This window comes from Ostrinia nubilalis, chromosome 17 (genome assembly GCF_963855985.1).
Source record: "Ostrinia nubilalis chromosome 17, ilOstNubi1.1, whole genome shotgun sequence".
NCBI lineage: Eukaryota > Metazoa > Arthropoda > Insecta > Lepidoptera > Crambidae > Ostrinia > Ostrinia nubilalis.
Window position 1 is genome coordinate 6,772,087 of NC_087104.1, and position 16,066 is coordinate 6,788,152.

Below are 16,066 nucleotides of genomic sequence, written 5' to 3' on the forward strand. Positions count from 1 at the left end.
AGATCTATTATAAAAATACCTAGTTATCACACAGTTGAAACTTTTCAGATCTACCTAAACCTTGTAAAAAATTCTTCACGCTGTATCTTCCTTCTAGGATAAATAATAAAATATTTATTTTAGTACCAAAAGAAAATACTAGTAAGATTACTGAAGCTGTTTAATCCGAATAACAAGATAGACCAATTTTATTGGCGTGGGCTATAGGTTCTTTTAGATAACTTGATAATTACTTTACAACTGCTACCGCCAATGAGCTCGCGTAATTAAAAATCATTGGAAGAACACCCGGCCCAGAGAAAAGGTCCGTTTTCATTACAAACTTTGAACATAGCAATAATAATCAATCCTTCTTGTTTCATGATTTTATTAAACTCCAATTTCGAACAAAAGCAATAAATGTGGGAAATCGAAATATAATTACGAAAGTTTGCAATAAATGGGAATATTGAGTTTAGGTTTCGTTATTTTATAGGAGTGGGAGTCGTAAAGGTTGTTCCAGTTAATTACACTGGAGTTATTTGCAACAGGCTCTCTCAAAATGCAAGGTGTAGGTACTTTTTGACAGCAATGTAGGTTGGAATGGACTTGAAAATTTAATCACTGGTACAGTGAAAGCTAATATGTAACAGTAAATATAAAATTTAGAACACTTTAACTGTAGTTAATAAATTAAAACTGCAAATATTTTCAGATGCGTCTTTCGCCTTGTGCGCGCTTTCAAAATAAATATTATATTAATTTTAAAGCTGTAAAGCTTCCGCAATAAAGTGGAAGTTATTAAATCAGAAATGGAATTGAATTTAAATTACAATGTACTGAACTTTTAATTTGATACGCTGTACCTAATTCACTGAATTTTGAAATGCTTTTCAAACGTGAACTTTATTTTTTTTGGCGTTCAACAATATTTTAGTAAATATTTTACACCCCATGGATGAAGTGTGTAGGTCCAAGGACACTTCCTTGTGTTACGCTGTATGATCTCCAGGTTTCTATTGGAGTAGAAATTTGCTTTTAATTTTATTGATTGCTCCATAAAATTTCTTGAACATCAGCCTTCCATCTTCCAATGTATGTATTACACATTTTAATTAAAACTTATTTTGATACCCCTTCCGTTCACCTTAGTCTAAAATTCCCCGATGCTTCCAATAACAAGATTAATTTTAGTATGAACACGACACTTGTTCATACTAAAATTAACCTACCGGGTATATTCATTACATCTACCCTACTGGGTGTCTACATTTAATTACAAAGCTTTCCATTGAAATTTAATTTAAGTTTAAGCTTTACCGATACCTTTATGGGCACCTACTTTCGTTTTTCTTTTTTCTGTTTTTACAAAAAATCTCTTTATTCTGGAAAATCATTTTCGGAATGCCCATTAAATGACCCTTTTATTACTACATATTATTTTATTTATTGTTGTATCATCATTCCTCAATAAAAGTGTACTTGTTAACAATATTATTTGCCCAGCTAGCTCAATACACGAAGTACTTCTAAGTCTATACGATCGAACTTGGACTTCCAAGCTTGCTTACACCAAAGTTGCTTATTACCTGACCTCTTCAAACAAGGGGGAAACTAATAAAAAAGTACTTACGGTATGTTATGAGATACTTTGCTAAGATAGTAATAGTACTGGCCTGTGTTAGGGACACATTCGTTATTGTTGATTGATTACTGTGCAGGCATGTCATCTATCATCAATACCACGTCATCCATATGCTAATAACATGTCTTTTAATTACTTTTACGATGCACTGTTTTCATTTCTTGCTCTAAAAATATTTTGGGTGCTATAAATATCCTTGGACATTTTACACAGCGCTTCTAGTCCCAAACTAAGCAAAGCTTGTACTATGGGTACTAGACAACGGATATAAACATACTTAAATACTTTTTTTTTTTGTAAATACATACTTATTATACATAGAAAACACCCAGTCCAATACAAACAAATATGTTCATGCACACAAATGTTTGTACTGTGCGGGAATCGAACCCGCTACCTCCGGAATATTAGTCCGTTTCGAACCACTACACCAAACGGCCGACAAATCTATATATATAAAAATGAAACCCGTTTCGCGTTGTCACGGCATCACGTGTGAACGGCTGAACCGATTTCGATAATTCTTTTTTTTAAATGTTTGTGGAAGTCCAAGGATGGTTCTTACGGAAAAAAATATTAAGAAAATCTCTACGCTAAGGCGGTACGAAGTTCGCCGGGTCAGCTAGTAAGACAATAAATGCGCAAAACACAATTTAATTGAAGCTTCGAGGATTTATTAGAGTGCCGATTTAGTTGTTAAGCTTTTTCAAGCTCCTTCGATAAGGCTTACGTCTAGGAGGACCAGTGCTCCATAATGATTGTCTAGCCAGGAACTTATTTCATTTTATTATTTTTTATTAACGAATAGATTTTCAACACCACCAAAACCAGTGTCGGGGCACGTGTGTCTCAATTTGTACTGAGCGCCTTTTTGTCAGTTTTATTACCGCTGTGTTTTTGTTATTTTCTTTTTGTTCATTAGTATTTTGTTTATTTTCGTTTCAAATAAAGCTTTTTTTCTTCTTTTCTAATTAACGAGGTAAAAAAACAATAGTCTGCTACGAGTACTTAGTCGTATCGAATAAAAAACAACCTACTCCAAATAAAGCTACATCTGGTGACCTTATAAAGTCTTGCTTCCATTGTTGCCGCTTGAATACACAGCTTAAGATCTATTTAAATCATGAAAATGTCGTCCACGTGTCGCTTCACATAACCTACTTTACTTACTATTCCCTGTATTTGAATGTTGTATAAGAATATCGTATGCCGTCATTGTCAGTCGAAAACTTCGGACGGAAATCTTTGTCAGTTGTTTTGTGATCCCAATCCTCTCGGAAAGGCATATAAAGGCGCGTCTACTCCAGCTCTTAGTCGTTATGTATGCTTCCAAGTGCTCTTTACCATCATTGTATAACTTTTGCATTGATGAAAAACTTTTGTAACCACGATAGTAACTTAAAATGTTTTATAGGATGATCAGAACTGTTGTGCAGTAAATTGACTTGTCCTTTCAATCAAACCGTTCACAGATAGCCTGTCACTCAAATAGAAATTGCATCATACAGAGACTGGCTGAAAGGAGATATGCTACAAATAGTTTACGTGAATATATGCAGCCTGATCTTTGCCAATATTCAAAGCTTGAAGCTGCTACAGAATGCATCTCACAATTTAATATTATACATACCTACATACTTAGTGACTTAGTTGCTATGTGCACCTAACCTAGATATTGGTGTGGCATATTATATCATACGCCTCATACAAAAAGGCGCACGTGGTAAAGACATAATAGTTGATACTACATACGCTTCCAGGAAATCCATGCACGTGTCGTGGCAGATTTTAATTAAGGCAACACTATAAACACTATACCTAGAAGAATTCAATGTATCTTTTAACCTTTTGATTATGTATGTCTTGTTAGCTGTCCTTAATTTATCATGCATGATTATGGCTTCTATTAACAACTGCCAACTACATGCAGTGTGGACCTCCTCTTACTGGAGGGTTTGAACTCCTAACGGCCGGCGTCCCTTCAAACAAAGCCCAACTTCCATCAAAGCCGAAAGTACAAAGAAAAATATAAAACTTGTAAGTTTCAAAGGGATCATCCCTTTATTTTCTCTTTTTGTTCAGCTGAAATAGAATACCCATGATGAATTGTGTTGCGAGTGTTAAAAAGAAACAAATTCTAACGCAAAAGGGATTTTCCTTCCTTGTCCTTGAAGTACAAAACGTTAAAATATCGCTTTGTTTCTCCCTACATAGCCAAACGAAATCATGGCGTCGAATTTGAATTGGTTTCGTTCTAACGATTCTTTTTACTTTCTATTCATAAGCAAAGTCTTTGAAACTATTTTCAGAAAACATTGAATTTATGTGGAAATTTCTTTAAAAGAATTTCTTTACGCTTCTGAATAAGAGTTAAAGTAAATAAAAGTTATACTCTAGACTACTGTAGGGGTTCATATTTTAACCTTTGAAGCTCTTTTTCTTTTAAGTGCGATGCACTTAAGCTTGTGAAATATATGGTTATTGGAAAAAAATGAACTCTATAGAGTCTGAACTCGATCTATCGATGCAAAGTTATCGATAGATAGGAATATTTTAATCTCCACCATTCTAAGTCGAGTTGAAAAGCGAACGAAAGTCCGCGTAACCAAACTTCGTCGACCGCAACGCAGCGGTTCGGGCGCGAACCGGACACAAGTTGCCGCCAACCGTAAAATTTGGACGAGATCACAAGCTTTCACAACCAAAACTTTGGAATTATAATAATTTAGACAGATATTTATCTTCGTTGGAGATCGAATCGACATTGTTAGGCCCGGTGTAATAACAGGAAAGTTTACACTCAAACCGCTGAAGCAAAAAATTAGTTACGTACTCTCTACGAAGGGTCTTTATAATTTAAACAGACAATAATAAGCAAGTATTAAAATAATTATGGATGAAAATAAATTTTTGGAACGATGCTATTGAACTTTAATCTCTGTCAATCAAAGCCAAAATCAAAATGTTTTAAAAAATCTACTATAAGCAATCATGTTGATTGATTGATTCATAGTTTGAACTAAAAAGACTTAGTAAAGTTTTAGTAGATACGAGTTTTCTTTTATATTCCTTTTTATTTCTCTATCCATAAAATGCTTCTCTAAATGTCAGTCGAACGTATCATACTGACCTCATCTCCTAATGTACTTAAAATTGGCTGCTCCACTAATCGGTCCGGCGAACTATCTCTACCGACCTAAAACCCGAGCTGTATCACGAAACCGCTCGATACTTCTCTACCACGCCAATATTGCACCTTCCCTCGACGCTGTTTATTTCAAAATATTATCAGAGGCGATATATTTCACGATACACAACATTTTACACTCAAGATAAAAAATAATGGTATCGCGCTTCGTGATGCTACTTTTTATGAACAATAAGAGGTCTATTTAAAACATATCGCGCTCTAGAATTTTATGTCACCCGCCTGCAGCGCAAGGCTTTTAAAATATTCAACGGGGTGGCGAGAGGAGAGAGGCCGAGGAAAACAAAACATCATTAAGGGGGATGCAAAAATAAGCTTAGCTACGGAAATTATTTAATTAATTAAGAAGAATGTGACCCTTAATGAAATGTACACTGTAGCTTTGATTTTAATAAGATGGAATGTTTGATTCGGTCTATTTGTACACTCAATGAAAGGGATTCTTCGTAATGAATTTCAAAGTTATCTCTAAAATTATTCGGTTTCATTTACCGCTAAATTACAGGTACAGTCTCTTTTGAATGTGATTACTGCTCCTTGTTTGCTCGTTATTTTAGATGTTGCATTACAATACAATACAATTACTTATTCGATGAAAGACTTCATTTAAATAGAGGTCACAATAATTTGCAGTGGGAATTTCATGAGATTATGGGGCCCAAAATACGTAGTGAATTTAATTTAAATTTATTGAATGACATTATGAAATACCTGCAGACAGATTATGAATCAAAATAACCAAAATATTATTAAGGTAAATTCTGAAATTGTATACTAATAGCAAATCATATTAATATCCAAATAAAACTGCTTTAAAATACCTTTGTGCTGTGCCTGTGTTTTGTTAAAAGTTGATTAAATTATGTGTGTCCGTTGATGAAACATTCCGTGAGGGGGCGCCACTGCAGCCGGCGGGAAATGACGCAGAAAAATGCAAAGCTGATCGCAAACTATCCGAACTCTGGGCTACCTACCACGTAGTATCAGATCTATCTTTCACTGTCGCTCATGCTGACATCAGGCTTTGCGCGAGAGAGATGGAAACACTACATTTGGCTATCGTTATTGGAAGTAACCAGTTGAACCTATATCGGGACGTGCTCCGGCGCTTTACAAAGAGAACAGCTGAATTTCAGCTACCTCGGCGAGTCTGTTCATAGATTTTGACAAAAAAGCAGACAGCTTTTTGTTTGCATTTCCCAGGGGAAGACTGTGAGCTGCTATTGCTCGAAAGTAATTTATGAATGAAAGACATTTTGTTGTTTAATAGGATTGCATGTACTGAGCAATGTTTTTTGGAATGAAATAGGTACATTTGTAGGAACGTAAGTTCATACTTGTTATCCCTTTCATACGAGACATAAGACTAATTTTATTATTTGTTTTTACAAACAATGACGATGACGACCGATGAACCAGTAACGAGGAGCACACTTAGCAATGCTTCCAGGTTGCGCCTCGGTATCAATTAAGTAACATTTTTCGTTAAGTTTACTTTATGGTCAACTAAAGGACTTTTGCCGTCTCCATGGACAAACTCGAAGTATGATAACTACAGTCATTGTCAAAATTTTGCACTGCCATTGCCGCTGGATACCATATATCGCTACTATATTCATAGATAATAGACTTTCAGTTAATCGTCAAAATTGACATTGTTTTTTAAATAACAACAAATGGTATGAATTTTTAAATGTGATATTTTTATAAAGGTAAGTCCCCAAAACAACATTTGATAGCCTATTTTCTTTCGTTGGCATCTAAGTTCCTGTTTTCTACATATATGTTACTACTACCTATTTGATAAGTAACTAAAAACTTTGTCATTTTTTCCGTGTGAACAAAAGCCCTACAATAAATCACCTATTTTTACCTAGTAGGTATACCCTTCATATTTATGCTAGACGTGTTGCAAAGACAACAATAATTATTATTAGCATAGCATGCCATAGGTACTACTCGTACATATGTACGTGTGGAATGGCTCACATACTACCCGTTCGCGCTAAGTTTGCCGCCCTTCTGACCGACCGCACCAACAAACCACACTACCAGTAGTGTCGTGGGGAATATTTTTTCCCTTCTACACTACCAAGCCAGTAGTGTCGTGGGTTATTTATAAAGACCATACATCTTCATTCCCATCGACACTACTCCATAACTAAACGCGCGTCCCCTCCCCCAACCGCGATTAAAGGCAATCGGTTAGTGATTAAACGCAATTAATGTGTCTTATTTTATGCAAATACACAATTCTTATCAATATTAATAAATAAAAAACATTCTAAATAGGTATAGTTTGTTATAGTTATAGACGTTTCCCTTCGAGTGACGTCATATCGCCAGCGGCAAACTTAAAGCGAACGGATAGTAATTAAGCTGTAAATACCTATACCCTTGAGCCATGTGCGTGTGGACTGAGTTACTTAGGGCTGTTATGGATATGTAGTTTCGGTTATGGATACGGTTACGGATATAGGAATAATATTATACCGGTTTCGGTTACGGATATTTCTATTAAATAGTGTAATATACTACATGTAGGTATAATATGTTATTTAAAAGTCAATTACAAAAGTCGAATATAAATTTTAGAATGCCAAGTAAAACAAAAAAGAAACTTAAGGTTCTTTATTATGTAAACATATCGACAACAAAACATTTGTTTACGGCGCAGTAGTGCTTTTAGTTTAACTTTTCTTGGAGTCAAAAACAGAATCCAAATCAAAAACATCACCAATACTTGAATTTGATTGCGAGGCAACTCTGGCTGTGTATCCTGAAAGAAAATCAGAGTAAGTAGGTATGTAAGCAATAATTAATTACTTAAAATTATTATTAAATATACAAATATTGCTGCTGCTGATCTGTTGATACCAATGCCTTACTTTTGAATAAATGGGAAAGTATGAAATTCACGATAGTAATTTATTATCTCCTCATTATTTAGGGAGTAATATTATAAATTAATTCAAATATTAAAATCAAATCAAAATCAAAAATATTTATTCAGTTTAGACCACAAGTGGCACTTATAATTTAATTAATCAGGTTGTCATATGGTTGTCATGTCATGGATGAAATTACACTAAAAACTAATTAAAACAAAAAGGATGGGGAAAATATTCCATTATTCTGTGGTAACGCTAACAAAATTAACGCGTGAATTTTTTATAGACAAATGTAATTCAATATAAAAAAGTAGGGTAAACTTTAACACTTACAAAATACAACCGTGATTTTTTTTGAAAATTATTATTTTATTTAAATGAATTGGAAATGTGCTACTTACGGATAAAACATGATCCCATGCACTTTCTTTGTAATTCCAGTAGCATTCTTACATGTTGGAACGGCACAAGACGGCATAATATAATTATAAAGTGTCAATCTGACGGATATGTAAACAATGCGCGCGCCGGCCATTGACTAATTGCTCTAAAGTCAAATTAGTGCGATTCGGAGTAATTTATATGAATACACATTTAATTTACGCCCGTTGACGGTTTCTGGTTTGTTCCGTATTCTGAGATTTCGTTAGATTTTGTATCAAATAGTAGGATAGGGGCTAGGGCTATTTGAAAAATAGCATCTGACAGTTTTGGTGGTAAAAAAAATATGATAGAAATATAACCTTGACATTGGCAGCGGGGCGCCACCGTCAATACTGGATCGCTGGTTCCGATTTTTGCCATGTTGGAAACTATATAGTTGAACGACGGTAGCGCCCCCTTGTCAATGAGTTTGGTGGGACAGTTCAGTTTAGGCATAGAGTTTAGGTCATCTTTAAGATGTTTTTATATGTCATTGGATTGGAGGGAGGAATGATTGATGAAAGTTTACATTAGAGCTATAAAATAATAATTTAGATAAGTAAAGACAGCCTAATATAAGTCCCTCTGTTAAAATTACATAATATATTTACTTTAATGAAGACATTTTTATATATAGGTATATTTAATAAATAACACTGTGATTAAATCAGGATTTATCTTTAATTTACTATAAAGTGAATTTTAAAAACAAATAATTAACTTTTTTAAAAAATAAAACCGACTTCAAATGCGTGAACACAAAAAAAACTAAAAGTTGCGTATAAAAAAGTTCATCCCCAATTTTCCACCCTTGGGGGTGAAACATTTTCTTCAAATTCGAATGAAACCACCCTTTTGATAATACCTATTCAACAAAAAAATAATCGTTCAAATTGATTTATAATCGGCGGAGATATTGCGTATAAAAAAGTTCATCCCCAATTTTCCACCCTTGGGGGTTGTTTTTTCTATTATTAAATTTAAATGGGACCACCCTTGAGGTATTATCTATACGCCGAAAAAAGATTTGTTCAAATCGGTTCATAATTGGCGGAGTTATCGCGTAACAAACATAGAAAAAAAAAAAAAAACATACGGGTCGAATTGAGAACCTCCTCCTTTTTTTTGAAGTCGGTTGACTAATACAAAAACCATAAAGAAAATCGTATCATTTTCGGTCTTAATTAAAACATTACACTAATTGTCAAAAATGACAAATAAAAAAAACTGTACGAATTCGAGCTAATTATTTTCATTGTAAATGGTATCGTATCTCTACCATATTTGTAAAATTTAAATTTTAAGTTAATGGTAAGAACCAGTGCTCTAATATAAATCTATGAACCAAAAACAGTAAAAGAACTTTTGATTCGAAAAACTGATAACTGATTCTGAAAGTGCTTTACGAGCTCTTTCAAACGATATCAGTAATAGGTTACAGAATTAACTGGATCTATCCGAAAATTCAATGTTTTCAACCTCCATACTAAATGTATGCCACTATGCCAGACACACAATATTAGAAGTGTTAATTTTTTTATTTTAAATAATAAACACTTAAAATTAATTCGTGAATTGCATTCTTATTTAAAATTATTCACGGAAAACATTGGCTTTAGGCTTTACTTGCTATAATATTATCAAGACATGAGTGCTATGATTGTGGCAGTATTAAATGTATGGAAGCTGAAAACATTGAATTTTCGAATAGATCCAGTTTATTTTATAACTTATTATTGGTACCATTGGATAGAGCTCGTGAAGCACTTTCAGGATCAGTTACCAGTTTTTGGATATCTTGTATAGTTTTTAATATTATGAGGTTTTACTAAATGTATGGAGGCTGGAAACATTGAATTTTCAGATAGATCCAATTTATTATGTAACCTATTATTGGTACCGTTGGATAGAGCTCATGAAGCACTTTTAGGATCAGTAAGCAGTTTTTGGATATCTTGTATAGTTTAGAAATAATCGAGTGAGATCACTTATCGTTTCCACCCTGTATAGGTGTTACAATGTGATAATACAGTTAAAAACTGTTGTAAAGCCTTTGAAAATGACGAAAAGAGATATTAGCCCAGACCAACATTTATCGTGCCTTTCTAAGCATTAAAAATCATTAAGCTACAAGCACATCAAACAAAGGGTTATAATACTTATACTAGCTTTCCGCCCGCGGCTTCGCCCGCGTGGAATTTTGTCTGTCACCGAAATACATTACCGTACGCGTCCCTGTTTCAAAAACCGGGATAAAAACTATCTATGTCCTTTCCCGGGAGTTAAACTATCTCTATGCCAAATTTCATCAAAATCGGTTGAAAGCAAGACAGACAGAGTTCCTTTTGCATTTATAATATTGGTATGCGTAGTATAAATTTATAGCAGTAAAACTAAGACACAAATCATTTTAGGCACTCTTACACAATTACGACAGCTTCTAGCTGCAACTGCATACTGACAACTGTTTTCTACATACACACATACACGGTACTGCTCGAGCAGTTGTGACTACTTCGGCACGGTGAAATTTCAGTTGCCAGGTATATTTTATACTGACTGCTCGAGCAAATATTACAAAGTAGCAGTGGTTCCTCTTCCTCAAAATCAATGTTGCTACTGATTTGAATAAAAATGAAATTGTGACCTGTTGAGCAGTTTCACTACCAACTACTCCAGCAGTTACCTATCAATGGTAGATTCAAGCTGTTGACTGGCTGCAAAAGCGGTCCGTGCCTTTATGTTGACCACTGGCTAATTGCTCGAACTGTCCGTGTATGGCGGGCCCAAACAGACTAATTTTTGCGCATGATAATTTATTATATGAAAGTTCTGTAGCTCTACCATAAGTTTAACCTTTAGTCCAGTCAATGAATGCCTTAACGACGGTGTAGAGAGAAATCCGTGGAACACAATTTCTGACCTCGGGACTTTATTTAGCCTAGTTAGGTGGTGAACATAGCAAAAGTCCCCGCCCTTAGCCCTTGAGCCGGCGGGGAGAGGGGGGTTTAAAGGTACCACTTTTCGGTTTTTCGCTTAATCCTCGGAAACTATGCGTCCTAGTGACATGACTGCTATGAACCAAAAAAAGCTTATTCAATTTGCTACAGGTGAGACAGTCAAGTTTTTCTATATCTTGTATAGTTTTTGCGGCATCTGCTCTAGAAGGTCTGTAAAATTGGAAATTTTATTGTTGTCTTACATGTTCCTTTCAGGAAAAAATCGACTAAATCAACATTGAGCAAACACTATAGACATGCGGGAGCATGTTAAGCTTAGTTCCATGGAGGGGACTGCACCGTGCGTATATTTAGACGAACCAATTAGAGCCACTTTTGACTCCTCATCATTCAAAAACTACTGTGCATTAACACTTCAAATTTGGCTCATGTATTGAGACTTGCAAGATGTACATCAGCTTCAAATTTCATAAATATACCTCAAACGGTTATTTAGGTATTGACGTTCAAAAATCGATATTTAGAGCACTACAGTCTATCTATCACATGTGAAATGTTAAAATTTACTGGTTTTTTATTTGTTCCTTTGTATTTACATAACTACCTTTCTGGATGCCAAATTTGAACCTTCGAGGTCATCTGGAAGTGGTTAGAATTTGGTCTATAGGTCAGACATGTAGATTTTTGGACGTCAATATCTAAAGAACCGTTTGAGGCAGATTTATGAAATTTTAAACTGATGTATATCTTGTAAGTCTTAACACATGAGCCAAATTTGAAGTGTTAATGCACAGTAGTTTTTGAGTGATGAGGACTCAAAAGTGGCTCAAAGTGATTCGTCTAAATATACGCACGGTGTCGTCCCCTCGCTGGAACTAGGCTTAACATGCTCCCGCATGTCTAGAATGATTGCTCAATGTTGATTTAGTCGATTTTCTCCTGATGGGAACATGTAAGACAAAAATACAATTTCCAATATTACAGACCTTCTAGAGCAGATGCCGCGAAAACTATACAATTTATAGAAAAACTTGTCAATCTCATCTGTAGCAAATTGAATATGCTTTTTTTGGTTCAAAGTAGTCATGTCACTAGGACGCATAGTTTCCGAGGATTAAGCGAAAAACCGAAAAGTGGCACCTTTAAACCCCCCTCTCCCCGCCGGCTCAAGGGCTAAGGGCGGGGACTTTTGCTATGTTCACCTCCTAACTAGTCTAAATAAAGTCCTGAAGTCAGAAATTGTGTTCTACAGTTTTCCATCTATAATGCTTTATTGACTGGACTACTTACCAAGTGCGTACAAAATGTATGGCAGATTGCACAGCGCCCCTAGCGGTGAACGGCAGAAGTTTGTGTAAGTTACAGTTAGTAGCAGCTAGTGGTAAAGTTTTTTTGCAGTTTTACAAAACACTCCATCCACTATGTCATCCACTCCATCCAGTAGGTACCTATCCATATTTCTGCTTACAAATCCAGACATAAGTGTAATAAGTTATATTATGGTAAATTTATGTTCAAATTTAAGCAAAAAGCATTCTGTGTTTATAAAATATGTTTATTTGCACCTAGTTTATCAATCACCATGTTATTTCCATGCTTTCTATCCAGTCGACTGCTCTAACGACAAGGGTGGGCAGTCGTTGAGATGACAGCGCGAAAATCGTCGGCATCCACTAATTATGACCCTTATGTACCACTATATTGACAAAGTTCTCCGTCTTCGTACGCGATATTGGAAATTTGGCATCTACCATCGGCTCAATGACATTAGGCGTAGTCTGGCTTTGATATTCAATTTTCAACTGTATTACCTTGACAATCAGTTCAAAATTGATTACTAGAAAATTATTTGACAGACGATTTCTACTCTCGACAAATGCATTTGAATTAGCCCCCTGGTATTCTCTAGATATTTTCACTGGTGGCTGTATTTTCTACAGCGGATTTGTACTATTTGGTGGTTATGTGTCTCGGAGACATTCTTGAGTTTATTCTAGAGTAAATCTGATGTTCAGGCCTTTAAAAGATTCGAAAGGTTTCCATTACTTACATTACCAAAATTTCAAACATCGTCCCGACATGCACGCTCGTGCTGTAGAACTTTAGGAGTACCTGGTACTCGGCTACATCTAACTTTTTATAAAATTAAAGCGAATTATATTTTTTAAGGATATAATTTAAATTAATACGCACAAAATTCATTGAAATCAACAAAAGAAGTAATTTAAATAAATTAATACTTTTCACGCCTCCCGTAGTCCATCTTTGTCACTCAACACAGCACCGACTGAACGCCATTGAAAGTTTTTGTATGAAAAATAGCAAATATATCGAACCGTACGATCGATCGGAAGCGTCTTGGCGCGGTAAAATTGATTTACCAATTCACTAGATTTTTTCAAAGTCGAACGCACTTTCGTATTATTCTGTGCTGAAAGGGTTATTAATTTGGGTAGGTAAACGTATCTACGTAAGAACCTACTTAACAAATAAATCTTACCGATTGCTTTGAAAAATTAAAGATTATTTTGTCCGAATCACTTGAGGTCTAGCAAATTGTCAAGTCGTTATTTGATATTCTCACCAGACCAATTTATTTAGCTTCTGCAAAAGAATCCAAGCAAAACATCGCCCAAACAGACAAAAACAAGATAACACGATCCAGTCCATTTGTCTGAAAAAAGGTCAAATATTTACTTCAAAACAAACGTCGGGAAAAACCGCGAAAAGACTCACTGGGGAACAAAATTTGGGGCTTATAACGTTCTCGAATATTCCCTGGTGCGGTATAAATATCGTCATGTAACGTATTTAGCCGTCACGAGCACCAGAACGTCTCACCAACTTTTTTCGCAACAATAAAATGTATAAGAGAATAAGTTTTCACCAAAACGTTAATACAATTTGGAGTTTTCAACATCTTGCGCCTTCCTAGAGGGTTGTTTCCTTAATTCAAAGACCAGTACGCCCCAAATTCCATATTTTTCTTGGCAGACCTCCTCCCTAATAAAAGTATTTTGCTTGCGTCCAACTCAGATGTAACGTAACTGCGTCTTGTTATCCCAAATTAGACATTTCTGCTCCCTGCTTATGAAATTCAGCAGAGTTTCTATTGTTTTTTTTTAAGTCTGGGGAAAACTTGATTTAAGAACATTCACTACTGAAAGTTTTGACTTTATCTACAGAAGGATTATTTTACACTGCGTTGAGACTCCGACGAAAATTGTGAAATAAGGAATAATATTATTAATTTGGAACACACACTGTTACAAAAACTTGAAATAAAACAATACGTAACTAGGTAAGTGGGCACCGCCTCAAGACGAACATGGAAGCTGAGGCAGTCGATTTTTTAGAAATTTTAATTTAGTTTGACATAATATTCAGGTCCCTAACATAAAATAAAAGTTACAGATAATATGAAGAATACGTGTACCTATACTAATTATTAACCATTATAAATGCAGTAGTAATAATTCCTTACTTTCTCATTGTTCCAGCTGGACTGGTTGCTCATGGATGGCACGCCGGTGACGCCGGTGGCGGGCCTGCGGCGAGTGCTGGCCAACGGCTCGCTCGAGCTGCCTCCGTTCCCCTCCGATCGGTACCGGAGGGACGTGCACTCAACCACGTACAGGTGCCGCGTCGGCCTCGCTGGAGGTTTCGCTGTGCTGTCAAAGAACATTCATTTACACGCTGGTAAGAATTGTTATAAAAGTGTTAAGTTAAAGTTTACCAACGACCTCATAAAGGTAGCATAGAAGGTGCTGGATGCGGCCACCAACCGGTCAATATGGAAATCATTGGGGAAGGCGTATGTTCAACAGCGTACGTCCTGTGGCTGAAATGATGATGATATTTAACGATAGAGTCGGTGCAGTGTTTGAAAACTCAAAAGGATGTCGGTAACTCATCTCTATTATGGCAGTCATTTTTTCAATTGAAAAGCATACTCGAGCCTGCATTCTGAAAGTAAACTCAAATACGAGTATGTATCTGTTCTTCAATTTGAATTGAGTTCTGTCTGAACGTCGTTTCACAATACGGGCCTTAAAGTTTCAAGAAATGTTTCTCGACGTTCCGTATCCGTACTCAAATTAAGGTCGAACTTTACAGAACCAACTTATTTACAGCAGGTGACAGATACAAGGCTGAAAAAAGAACTCCGGGACTTTTGGCAACTTAAAGAAAAGTGTATGTAGGTACTCGTAACACGGCTTTACAGAACTTCCTTAGAAACATTTCTTAATGCCTCCAGCGAGGAACTGAAAGGCAACGGATTTGAATTCGCTAATTAGTCCCAAGCATTTCATTTTCCAAGGGAATATGACCAATAGAATTCAAAAGATGAGGATATAAGAAGCCCTAACTTCGTTTGTGCCATACAAACTTTGTTATGTCCAAAAGCAATCTGCAAAACTGTTGACAAAAATCGAGGAGACATGAGAGGTCCTTATGGAGAGAAACCATTTCAGCGCCTTTATTTTCTTTGTGCTCCATTATTCTTAAAAATATATACTTTTCTTGGTACAAGTGTAAATATATTTTTGTTTGGACGCCTGCGTAAAATTGCTTTAGGCCTAATGTCTTTAGGATCAAATATATTACTACACGCATAGACGCGCCCAAATTAAGCGAGCGAAAAGAAAGCTTAAAGCAAAATACTTTGAACAATTAGGTCGCAAGAAAAAACCGGGCTATAAAAGGGATTAGGGAGCGATGCCGGGTGTACAGTCGTCGGGTGTTTCAAAGCAACCATTATTTCTAATTACGTATTTCGCAGTGAAGTTGGAATTTCAGTAATGTAATCGAATATGTGTATGTACAGTCGATTGTTTTGTTTTCCTCTTTGTTTAACTGATGATTTTAAAATTAAATTATTTTAAACTTTCTGGGCCTTATAACAAAAAGTTAAACGCCCGTTGAACACTTGTTTAAATTGATATTTAGTACATAGGTT

General features: G+C 35.5%; 1 protein-coding gene across 1 annotated transcript in view; it reads left to right on the top strand.

The window, feature by feature from the left end:
- LOC135080230 (cell adhesion molecule Dscam2) overlaps positions 1-16,066 on the top strand; it is a 115,684-nt gene that overhangs the window by 12,486 nt on the left and 87,132 nt on the right. Inside the window, exon 3 of the mRNA XM_063974912.1 lies at positions 14,607-14,805. Within this exon, the coding sequence (XP_063830982.1) occupies positions 14,607-14,805 (199 nt within the window). The remainder of the gene's footprint in view (positions 1-14,606; positions 14,806-16,066) is intronic.